We start from the raw sequence: 14,190 nt of genomic DNA, 5'->3' as shown, positions 1-14,190 counted from the left end.
GGGGGAGACAGTCAACCTCTGCTTCCACCTGCTGTTGACTGTTGTCATCCAACATGCCTCTTAGCATGCATTGCAGTGCTACAGATGTAAATAACAATCAAAAATCATGTCCTGTGCTAAATATTTCTTCAGTTACTGTTCCAATTCTTTTATCAATTGCTAGTTATGGTATTTACTAACACTTTATTTGACAGTGGTGCCATAAGACTGTCATTACACAATGATAATTATGACATGTCTCTGTCCTGAGCATTCATGAATGCTTATAACAGATGTCATTAAGTGTTATCCGGCAAATGATCTCACTTTTGAATGGATGCAAAAGATCCAAGATGGACAAAAATTGGAGTTAGTGACATAATTTGCCAAATGACACTTAATGACATAAGCATTCAGTAATGTCCATGATAGTGTCATTTCATAATTTTGATGATCTTATGACAGTCTTATGACACCGCTGTCAAATAAAGTGTTACCTAAAAAAATCAACAAATAAGCCGCGCTAGACTATAAGCCACAGGTATCAAAATGAAGGAAAAAAATAGCGGCTTATAGTCCGAAAATTACGGTACTGTGTGGCGCTTTAACTTGAGAAAATCCACCATAAAAGCTTTTGAAAACCATTCATAAGAAAAAAAAAAAGGATTCATTGAGGCATTTCATTTGTAAAATACATGTTAAAATCTTTGTCATTGGGATTGCTTTTCTCTTTAGCACAGGACTTTTTTTTCCTTCTTTCTTTCAGAAACAAAGCTGACTAATACGCGGGGTCTGAAAGGCAAATTGTTGTTGGATTATTATGTTTAAATACCCGCTACTTTCTGAGCAGTATTCTAGCTTTCTATAGGCTAATGTTTCTATTGTTGAAAGCACAAAGGTGTGTAATAAACAACTAGCACATTTATATTTTGGATTTTGTTTTCTTACTGTACTAAAAATGAACCGAACCGTGACCTCAAAACCGAGGTACGTACCGAACCGAGATTTTTGTGTACGGTTACACCCCAACTATTGACATGATTTACTTTACTACGCCACACAAAATGACATCGCGGGCCTTGAGTTCGATGCCATTGCTTTGAGGGCTTCCCCCAAATTTTAGATTGGCATTACAAATGGTATAATGGCAGAATGAAAGTGTATAATGTAAACATTTTCCTCTCCTTTCCTAGCTGACTACCCTCCTCCTCCTCCACCGCCCGCCACCGACCCGATCCGCTCGCCGTCGTCATCGGCCGCTTCCTTCCCGCCGCCTCCGCCCGCCAACTCGTACGACTATCAGGTAAGAGAAACACTTTCTCCTTGCTTTTTTCCCTCCTCCCTCTTCTCTGTCCGAAGTGTCGGCAAGGAGTAGCGGAGCGCCGCAAGCGTGCCGCGCTCCCGAGTTCACGCGGCCAGGTCCGGCCCGAGCGTGCGTCCGCTGGTCCGCGCTGACTCTTAGCCAAGCGCGGTTTCTCTGCAGCTTTGCTCCACGCCCGCAGCCATGAGCGTGAACTCCAGGACCCCCCCGCACGCATGCACGAACACACACGAGCAAACAAACTTTCTCAGCGGTTAAGACTGAAGGCTGACACCTGTTGGTGAAGCCTGTACACTGTAAAAAATAAACTTTATATTAGTGAGGCTAACTTAAAGCAGAAATGTGAAGTAATTTCATAACATGCCAAATAGGGTCACAATTAAAGAAATTAAACATTGTCCAACAAATAAAGCATGAAAAAATAATTTATATGTTGTATATTTGACAAAATAATCACATTTCCGAAGTTGGAGCCTGAAAGGGGACGAACCCGGAAGTTGATACGTCACACCGGGAACAGCGATGGCAGCTCCATACATACGGCCGCCATACAAAGCCCTTCAAACAATGGTTCAAACAGCGATAATAGCGATAGATCGAGCTCAAGGGAGGAGATCCAAGTTTTTGAAGAGTTGGAGGAAGATGCTTGGAATTTTATGTTGGACCTAACATGTGTTAGCCAGACGCTAATCAGGATACAAACAATGTGCCTAGACTACCTGAGCTGGAATGGATACAAGACCCATCAAGATTACAAGATTGGTAAGATACAGGCTGTTATCATTTTCATGATTTGAAGATGCAGGCATTTGCACATAATTTTATGTTTTTGTCTATCTGATGACATTGTTAAAAAAAAATAATAATCAGATTTCATGTTCATTTTGGCAGATCCGGCAGCTCTTGTGCATATAAAATAATAATATAAAAACATTGGGGGGAAAGAAGGAGATGAGTCGTTGATGGCTTTCTCCACTTTATTGTGGCAACAATAAGGAAAGAAAATAATAGCGGACTGCCGCCACATTCGACCGCAAAGTTTTGCTTCTCGCTGATCTCCTCCTCGCCTCCTACTACTCCAGCGTCTCTTAAACGGATCGTGCATAGTGTCTTGTTATGTGCTTTTTATTTACAAATGTATCGAACACCCGACGTGCTGACAACTTTGTTTCTTTATTAACACATGGAGCTAACAGTAGGAACACAGCTCGGGGCTCTCGGGAGGAAGTGGCGTCTAATGGCGTGAGGAAATGTAGTTTTTTCACACAAGCGAACAGATTACAAAGCACCACTTCAGTGTTGTCCCGAGACTACATTTCCCATGATTCACTGCGTGACCTGCGCGCTCGCTGATTCGCTGCCAGACATTAAAAGCAACACTCTTGCTGTTGTCACCTGTCAGCGGAAACGCCAAACCGTACAAATGCAATGCAATGCTTGAAGCATGAAGGTGGAAATACATAATACAAATACAAATAAATGTGCACAAACTCACCGGCGGTGTGTGTCTCTAACGGCAACGTGACCGTGAATTACCGTGACGCCGACCCGCTTATTTGCACATCCACACCCCTTTCCCGATTGACAGTGGATTAACCCTTTCGGACAAGATCGTAGATGACGCACAATTTAAACACGCTTAACCTAGCGAACGCAACAACAACTATGATCGGGAATTGCCACAAGTTAACTTTCAGCTAACGTCGCTAGCTTCTGTGGTTCCTTCCACAACAGTTGGCAGCTCTGCTTTGACAAAGTCATCAGTCATCTATCCAAAAATCACACTTACTTTTTGGCAAATCCTTGATCATAAGCAGACCGGTTAAGGAAGCAGGCATCTTCGAAGTGTTTGCAGCAGAGAACACTACTCGATGATGGCGTGAAATTCACTTGCTTCGTGCGAACGAAAGATGTCCATTTACGTGCCCTGCTATCCTTTGGCCACTCATGCAACTTTTCGTTTGAGTGAGAACAAAACATCGCCAAACACCGCCGTGGCATCTTACCGAGAAGCATGACAACAAACAATACTGTTCTATGGCGGACTTCCCTCGCACTTCCCGGTGTGCCGTAATTTCCGAAGATTGCCGAAGAAAAGCATTTTCGTTGTCAAGGGCGTTGCTATGGGTTAAACAAAAAATCTGGAAGGGTTGCGTTAATAAGAATAACGAAAATATGCTTATAACTGTTTAGCCATTGATATTATTCAAAAACAGGGTTGGCCAACCTTACTTCACATTTCCGCTTTAAGATTTTAGGTACATATAACTCAAATTCTTAAGTTCTCTTATAGATCGACATCCAGTCATGTCGCTCTTTAAAACTAAATTAAAACTGTGAGGTCTGCCTGTGTGTTAACAAACCCTCCCACTTCAAATGGATTGGACGTCTATCAACATCAATGGCAGCCAATGAGTTAAGTAGCATGCAATTTTGAGTATTAACTCATTTTATGAACTGATGTCATTTTTTTTTAGCTCTATATTCTGATTCCGAGTGGTGTCGGCCCATGCCGATACAGTACCAATACCACATTTTAAAAAATATATACTTTTTTATTTTCCTTTTTATTCTAAATGACTGCATATTCACTGAATTGTAAAGTCATTTCTGTCATTGCTCTTCTCCAAGTACAGAGGTGCGAAACAGTATCTGAACCTTTTGGAATTTCTCACATTTTTGCATAAAATCACCATCAAATGTGATCTGATCTTTGTCAAAATCACACAGATGAAAAAAACTGTATGCTTTAACGAAAACCACCCAAACATTTAGAGGTTTTCATATTTTAATTAGGATTGTAAGGGTAGTATGCAAACAATGACCGAAGAGGAAAAATAAGTAAGTGAACCATAACATTTAATATTTTGTGCCGCCCCCTTTGGCAGCAATAACATCAACCAGACACTTTCTGTAGCTGCAGATCAGTCTGGCACATCGATCAGGACTAATCTTAGCCCATTCTTCTCTACAAAACTGCTGTAGTTCGGTCAGAATCCCGGGATGTCTAGCATGAATCGCAGTCTTTAGGTCATGTCACAGCATCTCAATGGGGTTCAAGTCTGGATTTTGACTTGGCCACTTCAGAACGTGTATTTTGTTCTTCTGAAACCACTCTGAAGTTGATTTACTTCTGTGTTTTGGATCATTGTCTTGTTGCAGCATTATCCATCCTCTTTTTAGCTTCAACTGTCTGACAGACAGCCTGAGGTTTTCCTGCAAAACATCTTTGGAATTCGTTCTTTCATTAATGATTGCAAGTTGTCCAGGCCCCGAGAAAGCAAAACAGCCCCAAATCATGATGGTCCCTCCACCATAGTGGGGATTAGGTGTGGATTTTGGTGAGCTGTTCCATTTTTCCTCACACAATTAAACTTTGGTTTCATCAGTCCACAAAATATTTTTGCCAAAACTTCTGTGGATTGTCCAAGTGCCTTTTTGCAAACATTAAACCAGCAACAATGTGTTTTTTAGACAGCAGTGGCTTCCACCATGGAGTCCTCCCATAAATACCATTCTTGGCCATAGTTTTACATACAGTATAGTTGACGTGCGCATAGATATTGGACTGTGCCAGTGATTTCTGTAAGTCTTTAGCAGACACTCTAGGGTTATTTTTACCTCTCCGAGTATTCTGTGCTGAACTCTTGGCGTCATCTTTGGTGGACGGCCACTCCTTGGGAGAGAAGCAACAGTGTCAAACCTTCTCCATTTGTAGACAACTGCTCTGACTGTCGATTGTTGAACATACAGACTTATAGAGATGGTTTTGAATCCTTTCCCAGCTTTATACACATCAACAATCCTTGATCGCAGGTCTCCAGTCAGCTCTTTTGACGGTGCCATCATGCACATCAGACAATGCTTCTCATCAAGACAATTCTTACCAGGTGTGTGTTTTATAGTGGGCAGGACAGCTTTAGGCCACTCATCAGTGATTGGGCACACACCTGACTTAAATTATTTGGTAAAAATTGGTTTCAATTGGTCTTTAAGTCATCTTAGGCAGAGGGTTAACTTACTTATTTCCCCCCTTCTGTCATTGTTTGCATGCTATCCTCATTAAAATATGAAACCCTATCAATGTTTGGGTGGTTTAAATTAAAGGAGACACAGTTTTTACATCTGTGTGATTTTGATAAAGATCAGATCACATTTGATGGTGATTTTATGCAGAAATGTTAGAAATTACAAAAGTTTCAGATACTTTTTCATACCACTGTATGGTCTTGGCCAGCTTGTCTGTGATTTTCAAGTTTTTCACCTACAGTAATGACTAATAGATATCTATAGGCGGTGGTGTTTCAACGCTTCGGTTTTAAAATATGTGTGTGAACAACTAAAATGCTCGCAAGCGTGTAATGTTTTTAAATCAAGCAAACATTCTGAAATTGTGGTATTTTGGCAGGAAAAATGAAGCCGATACACATTATGTCTTTCGCGGGCCATTCATACTGTTGTGCCGGACCAAATCTGACCCCCCCGAACCTTGAGTTTGACACTTGTGTAAATAAATCAAATTCACAAAAACAATGCATGATAATATTTTTTGGACCTGAGAGTGAAATTCTGGTGATACTCGGGATAAACCAGGTAGACAAAAAGAGCGCAGTAAGACAGAAAAAAAAGATCATCAGGTTGAACCTTGAGACAAACAAATTGAACAGCAACAATGGTTTTGTAACCTAGAGAGGAATAAGGTGGAAAAAAAATAACAAAATACCACCAAGAAGTTGCAGTAAGCGCTCATCATTATGATGAGTAGTGATGACTGAATATAGTCCACGTTAATCATTCGTTAATTTGAAGCCCTGCTTGACAAAGATTCACTTGTGGCAAATGTTGTGCAATCTTCTGCCGAGTTGCGTAAGCGTCCCTCATTTATCTTATTTTAGTACGGCCAAACATCTGTGACAATTGACGGGGACTCACGTGAACTCTTACTGTCTGCAGGTCAAATGGAGTTCATGATAATTAATCAGTAGTCGCACAGGTTGAACATGTTCGGGAAAACAAGAACAAAAACAAACAGGATTTTTTTTCGTTAGTTGAAATCGACTGAGGCAGATATGCTTTTAAGTAGGGTTGTTCCGATCATGGTTTTTTGCTCCCGATCTGATCCCGATCGTTTTAGTTTGAGTATCTGCCGATCCCGATATCTGATTGCTTTTTTTTTTTTTTTTTTTTTTGCTTCCGATTCATTTCCAATCATTCCTGATCATTTTTCCCGATCATATACATTTTGGCAATGCATTAAGAAAAAAATGAATAAAACTCGGACGAATATATACATTCAACATACAGTACATCAGTACTGTATTTGTTTATTATGACATGAAATCCTCAAGATGGCATTTACATTATTAACATTCTTTCTGTGAGAGGGATCCACGGATAGAAAGACTTGTAATTCTTAAAGGATAAATGTGACTTTGTATATTGTGACTAAATATTACCATCTAGTGTATTTGTTGAGCTTTCAGTAAATGATACTGTAGCCATTCCCAACTGCATGATGGGAAGTGCAACATGACTGTGCATAAGGGTACCAATTGATACATGTTCTCTGCGTTGGGTAATTACATAGGGTGTTAAGAAAGAGATCAACTACTACCTTTCTTCCCCACATTGCTTCCCATGATATTTTAAATTGTTGAGAGAGGGATTGTAAGGCTTTAGCCAATTAAAAAAAGGCTTCAAAGGCTGCCAACATTCTCTCTACTCATTTTACGTTGCCTTTTAGCTCTATGTATACGTAAAACGGTGCCATCATAGATTGAACGCGACAATGCGTGAGTGGGTAGTGCAACGCATGCGTTAATTGCGTAAATATTTTAATAATATTACCGCCATTAACACGATAAATTTGATAGCCCTACTTTAAGCCAAAACTAAAGACTGGATGAGTGTAAGACATTTTGTCTGGAACGTTAAATAAAATTAGAAAACGATTTAATAAAAAAAAAAAAAAAATATATATATATATATATATATATATATATATGTATTAAAAAAGGCATGTCCGTTATTTTTTTGCTGATTCCGATATTTTGAAAATGACGTTATCGGGCCCGATCGATCGGGATGCCGATCGGGATGCCGATCGATCGGGACATCTTTACTTTTAAGTTAACAGAATTGGCCACATATGCAAGGCATGTCACGTCATTTTGTGTGGCCAGCAAATGTACATCATGCGCCAGCTAAATGTTTCCCGCTAAAATATATATGTATATATATATATTTTTTTCGTCGCACAAACAGTATCAAATTGTACCTCCCAGTAGCTTAATTTTTACTTTACTTTATTAACATGTTCTGTCCTCACTAAATGTAAAGTTGTTCAGTTTGACAGACAGCAAACAAATCAATTGTGTTTTTTGAAGCTTTTTACTTCACTTTTAACAATTTGTAAAGCTATAACACACATATGTACACGTCCGTTCAAAACGACACACATTTTAACAATAAAAAACTCGACACAAAACGACTAGTGTTCAAACGTCCAACTAGTCTGATCAATATGTAAAATTTAGTAGATTAAATTAGCCTAATTTGCTTCACAAAAGTCCGCTAGCTTAAATGCTACGAGTGCTAAAGTATTTACAATGGCGTACCGCACGCAACACGTCACTTTTGTCCATTAATATTTTTGACATTAGCAATTGTTGCTAGGCGGGTCAAGCTTGTGTTTGTCCCTAATGCTAAATGCATGGGAATAGTGTACAAACTAGATGTTTACTGCGCTAAACCTACCAATTCTGTCTGTTTGCGTTAGCATTAGCATTTTTATTATCGACACCTTTTTCTTATGTGCATTGCCTTACGCCACTGACAATGACATTCTCCTGTTTCAACAATCTATCCCAGGGGTCAGCAACCCTGGTCCTCGAGTGCCACTATCCAGCTTGTTTTCCATGTCTCCCTCCTTTGACACACCTGAATCAAATGATCAGCTCATCAGCAAGCTCTGCAGGAGCCTGATAACAATCATGATTATTTGATTCAGGTGTGTTAAAGGAGGGAGACATGGAAAACAAGCTGGATAGTGGCACTCCAGGACCAGGGTTGCTGATCCCTGATCTATCCTTTACCACCATATGCCCTGTATTTCTCATATATTATATCCTCTGGTTGTCTTACGTCTCTGACCGTTCTTGGCCATAATTTACACTACTATTTTTGTGTAGCGATCGCAAATGCTACTCATTGACAGCCAACGAACACTTTAAATTTTTTGCATCAATAACAAATCTTAATTCTATAATTTATGTACACTTCCCCCTTAGTAAAGTTGTTTTTTACAGCAGAAAAGGTGACAACAGTGGCAGTCAGATACCATTAAAAAAAAATTTCAGGTCATTCATTGTCAGACAGAAGCAGCACGGCAAAACGCCACGCTAAAAAATAAGTAAAAATATCAAAATGGCTTACCTCTTCGTCCTCTGTAGGAACATGGCCCCCAACAAAATATTTACTGCATATGAAATGTGAATGGCTTCACCTTGCTGGCGTTAAGCTGGTCTTTTGGACGTCTGCACAAGTTGATCCATTCTTCACATTTTTGGCTTCGGGAAACGTATGAAGAAAACATCCTTCATATGTCGTAATGTCTAGAGTCTTTTCTACAAGTTCCATAGCAGCAGCGTTTACTCGGCATGCTCTTTTTTAAAAGATTACCGGCAGAAAACAAGCAGTAATAACATGGATTGTATGCGAGGGCGTTTCCATGTTGACCCACTTCCGGGTTACGATGGCGACGTCGCGGTCTAAAAATAGCATTCGTGTGGGACGCTATTCTCATCGTAAATCGCTCACATGTTACTCCACAAACGATAGCTCTACACTTGATTACAAATGCATACACAAACATTTATTAGCTGAAGCAACTTACAGCCAAACCAGAGCGCAGCTATCCTTTATCCATGTGAGCGCTCGACCCAACGCCGCCACCAGAGGGCAGTGTATCTTCCCCCATTAAACAAAATATGATACTTTTGGACTTTTTGGATAGGTATTTAGAATTTTTAAAGGGTTAATTCCAATTTACGCGGAAATTTGGGTTACGTCGCCAGCGTAAAAACGGAACTCGTTCATAACCCAGGTACTACTTGTACATGAGTGACATAATTTTTAGATCAATAATGTCTCAAAAAGATGAATCAACTATCAAATTACTTGTAGATTTGTTTGATAATTGATTGGTCGATTAATTGTGGCAGCCCTAGTTGGCAAAAAACTATCAAGTGGTCCATTGACACCCCTGGAATTGACTATTAACTCATTAGCTGCCATGGCCATCGATAAACGTCTAATCCATTTTGACTGGGAATAATTGTTGCCAGCCTCTATCACAGTCACTGATCGTGAATGAGTCAAATAGGGATTAATTTATATTTTGAAAACAATAATATCTCAAGTGTAATATTTTATGTACAGACTGAACAGTTGAACCCAAGCAAAAATCGTTATATTTAACAACTTTTGACAATCTGTGTGTAGCAGACAAGAGGACCTGAGAAGACCCTTGAAGAGCGCCGCTCGAGCTTGGACGCCGAGATCGACTCTCTCACTAGCATCCTGGCCGACCTGGAGAGCAGCTCGCCGTACAGGCCGCGAAACACTCAGGTAACGTAATTTTTTTCGCTGACACTTGTTTTATTCCCCAAAAATATGTCTCCCAGCTAGACATGTGCCAATTACCGGTTTCAAGGTATACCGTGGTATGAAAATGTCTAGGTTTCAAAACCAGAAAAAAATTCTGTCATATCATCATTAAGGTATTAGCTATTTTTTATGGCCCAAACATTGCATGGAGAAATCTATTGCTTGACGCTGTAAGGCTCAACCGTCCCCCACCGGTTGTTGCTCAGTGTGAGTGAGTCAGCTGTGCTATACGTTGGCTTTTTCCCCCATCGAAGACAAATAAATCGCTGGTATGGCAGTACTTTGGCTACAGAAAAGTCACAGACGCTGCGGCTTAGAGGAGGGCCAATCGACATGTAAAATTTGTTTGTGGAGTGTGGCTGCCGAGCAGGCAGTACCTCCAATATGATTTCGCATTTATACAAAATTAAAGGTTTGTAAACACTGTCATGAACTTTTCCCACCAGCTACGAGAGTTAACTCCAGTGTGTTTAGTGTGTCTAGCGGTGGTAAAACGTAGTGTTTTTTTTCTCTCTGGCAACTGTCTATGTTGAGAAAGAGAGTGTGTGTATAATGTAAACATGATACGAGTCATACAAACAAGCTTTTTATGGAAAATAATTCAATTATTTTTGTTCTGATGGTAATATTGTTAATCTGTGGCTGTGGGTTTAGGCTCACTGAAAGGACTGCATTTATTTTTATTTTATTTAGAATATTTCAGTTATTCCTATTTGCTCATATGTTTTGAAAAATAAATAAAAGTAACACATTTTACAGCCCTAACCCTCAACCCGAACCCATTGCAATACTGTGATACCATGAAATCATGATATTTTGGTTTAAGGTTGTAATACCGTTAGAATATCGTACCAACCATGTCTACTCTCAATTTATGGTATTAAATTAATGACACAAACAATCAAATGTTTTGTGAGCTCACTATTTGGAAAATTCTATATATGAACGACTTGTTAATTGTTTCTCATAAGGTAAAAGCGCTCCCACGCTAAGTTTTGTTTGATAGCATAATCACCTAATAATTATTATTATTTTTGTTTAAATTACATTCATATAGGACAGGGGTCTCAAACTTGCGGCCCTGGGGCCAATTGCAGCCATGGGACATTATTTTAATGACCCCTTTTGACATCCAACTGTAGCATTATTACGACCTTTAGTCCTTTATAGAAGGGGTCCGGAACCTATGTCTCGCGAGCCATATCTGGCTCTTTAGATGAGTGCATCTGGCTGTCCGTCAACCCATAATCTTAAAAATGTGAAACCAGCCAGCTCACTTCACATGAACGAGGTGTAATGAGCTAATGGTGCATTCACGCATTTATCTTCGAACGTGCGTCGCAGTAAGATGCTTCAATTCCGTGCAAGTCGGTGGTCCTCCCATCGCAGATTACACGGAGATGGGTGTTAAAGAGCTTGCAAGTTTCTGCTCAGCCAGCAGCAGGCTGGCACCTCCCAACTCAATGCCGAACGAATTGGAGTCTTAAAAAAAAAAAAAAAACAGGTAGGGGAAAATTAAACGAACGTTAACTGCATGGTAACCCAAGTCACACAGGCGCAGGGTTGATATCACTTTCATGACTTTCTGCACACGAGAGCAGAATTACAGATGCCCTGACTTTAACGAGACATTATCGCGTACTTACCTTGTTTCGATCCAAAAACTCCATTTAGCATGTATCATTGAGTGTCAAGAAACAGCTGTGAATGGCCACAGCTGGATTTTTGGGGGATTTTATGGGTGAAACATGGTGATATAACAAGGGTCGCAATGCAGAAATTGCAGACATCAAGGAGTGGTTGAGATTTTCTTTTTCATATATTTACCCTTTCAAACGTTTATTTCAATTTTTCTTTGTTTAGATTATTTATCATCTAACATATCGGAGAAAATTCGACAGTAACAAAAAAAATAATAAAAAAATAAAAAATACAATTGAGCGATGGTTATGAGGTAGATATCCGAGACTTTTTTACAGACGCCATTTTTTTCAGTGTGACATAATTAGTTTAAAAGTTCAAATTATGTGAGTGAATAATTTTTTTAAAGTCGTTTTTTTTTTTTTTTTTTTTTAATGAAATATGAGACATCAATTAATGATTTTAAACTAAAAACGACAGACATTTTGAATAATAAATATCATTAATTACCTTCGTTTTATGGCTGGGTTGAAACAAAAGCGGTCGTGCGACATCTGTAAATGGGAGTTTTCAGGGTGAAACGGACAAATTAAAAATTGTTCGGGGGCTTCATGCACCATGAATCTGCTATGGCAGCATATAGACATATTGTTCTATTAAACACAACAGTTGTTTTGGCTTAAAATACAGCAGTTTCTTTTAAAGAGGAGTGCAAGAGCAGAAACGGCTTTTTCAGTCTTGTCAGTGTTTTCCGCCATATATATACAGTATATACCGTATTTTTCGGACTGTAAGTCGCAGTTTTTTTCATAGTTTGGCTGGAGGTGCGACTTATACTCAGGAGCGACTTATGTGTGAAATTATTAACACATGATATCATTTCACATGTTATTTTGGTGTTTTGGGGTGACACTGATGGTTTGGTAAACTTCTTAGCATGTTCTTTATGCTAGAGTTATCTGAATAACTTAATAGCTATGGCCACGTTCCCGTTCTGCCTTTGGCAATGTGTGTTCAATTGTATTATTGACTTTTTTATATTGAAATGCATGCTTTTAGTTTGTGGCGCTTTCACACCCACGTGGTGGCGCACTTGCAGTTGTTTATGTGAAGAGCGCTCACACGCCAGAAGAAGACCGACAGCTACGTAGCTGAGTGAGCGGGCGAGTTAGCGAGAAAGAAACATGGCTGCGAACCTACGTTCATGGTTTATGCTTGTAAAATATCTCTACACAGGCAACGCCTGTGTGTATCATCTTTTCTGTTGTTGTTGTGTGTTTTCCACCCGCGATCGGACACTTAGAGCCAGTTGTGTGGTTGTTTGAACGATGCGCTAATGCTAGCGAACGCATGCTAATCGTTTGCGTCATGTCATTGCTGTAAAAGCACCTATTATCATTTATTTACGTCGAGGCGAACCTGTTTGGTATCGAGGACGAAATTGATTCAGCAAATTATACGGACGTCCAGCATCGTCATTTGGGAGTTTAGCCCGCTGAATAGCCAGGACCGAGCCGTAGCGTCCTGCTGAGGACAGTATATTCGCATTTCGTTGTTTATGCACTATACACTGTACACTTATTCAGCATGTTGTTCTCTATTGTATTTTTATATTAAATTGCGTTTCAAGATGACATGTCTGTTCTATGTGTTGGATTTTATCAAGTAAATTTCCCCCAAAAATGCGACTTATACTCCGGTGCGACTTGTATATGTTTTTTTTTCTCTTCGTTGGGCGTTTTATGGCTGGTGCGACTTATACTCAGGTGCGACTTGTAGTCCGAAAAATACGGTATATACATATATATACATATATATATATATATATATATATATATATATATATATATAAAAAGATAGATAGCCCTCTCTCTCCCTCTCTCAAAAATATTTCATAAGACGAACTTTTTTTCATGATGATGACGAGCTAAAAACGTGGCTTGGGCTTGATATATGTTCACAATTTGTGACATTTTCACATTGTCAGCTTGCATCGAAGCAGTGTTTAAGTCGTGTCACTCATGTGAGATGATCTGTGGCTCTCCCTCCTCACCGCAGTTTAGGATGTATCTCAACTTAGCTAGGCTGCGCTCCATCTTGCTTTTTTGGAAACACGGTAAGATTTTGCTTTTTTATCTTGGCAAGAGAGAATATGCAATATTCGTTTTGCCTTTAAAGCTCCGTGCTGACTGAGTGATCATCAAACGCTAAATGTAATCCTAGCGTTTGCATTAGTTTCAGAATGGAAAGCGTTCTCTTAAAACACTGGCCAGCCTTATTGGCTTTACTGGTCGCGAGTATGTTAAACGCTCAGACTTTTTTTTTTTTTTTTACTTACAGTTCGTGGCTTGTCGGTAGCTTTAATTGAAAACAATGCACTGCTTTTCCTGCTGAGTGTATATATCATCACATCAAATTGGTGTTATCCTTGTAGATGCTACAGCGTGTGCTCGTCTGTCTATTTTCATTTGAAATTGTTGGCAACCTTTATTTTTGGACTAAAACATTAAATTTTACAGTCGAAAACATTTTGAGTAACTCGACTAAAACTAGACGAAATTTCATATTTCGTCGACTAAAAC

The 14,190-nt window shown here is 39.4% G+C and overlaps 1 protein-coding gene across 5 annotated transcripts in view; it reads left to right on the top strand.

The window, feature by feature from the left end:
• lpp (LIM domain containing preferred translocation partner in lipoma) overlaps nucleotides 1-14,190 on the top strand; it is a 418,112-nt gene that overhangs the window by 181,697 nt on the left and 222,225 nt on the right. For 3 of the 5 annotated variants that reach the window (XM_057840238.1, XM_057840235.1, XM_057840236.1), the window contains exons 4-5: nucleotides 1,173-1,282; nucleotides 9,803-9,928. In XM_057840238.1, the coding sequence (XP_057696221.1) occupies nucleotides 1,173-1,282; nucleotides 9,803-9,928 (236 nt within the window). The remainder of the gene's footprint in view (nucleotides 1-1,172; nucleotides 1,283-9,802; nucleotides 9,929-14,190) is intronic. The other 2 variants (XM_057840237.1, XM_057840239.1) reach the window with 1 other exon arrangement.

This window comes from Corythoichthys intestinalis, chromosome 7, assembly GCF_030265065.1.
Source record: "Corythoichthys intestinalis isolate RoL2023-P3 chromosome 7, ASM3026506v1, whole genome shotgun sequence".
NCBI classification, from domain to species: Eukaryota; Metazoa; Chordata; class Actinopteri; order Syngnathiformes; family Syngnathidae; genus Corythoichthys; species Corythoichthys intestinalis.
The sequence above is the reverse complement of the archived record's forward strand: the minus strand, read 5'-3'. Positions and strand labels throughout refer to the sequence as shown.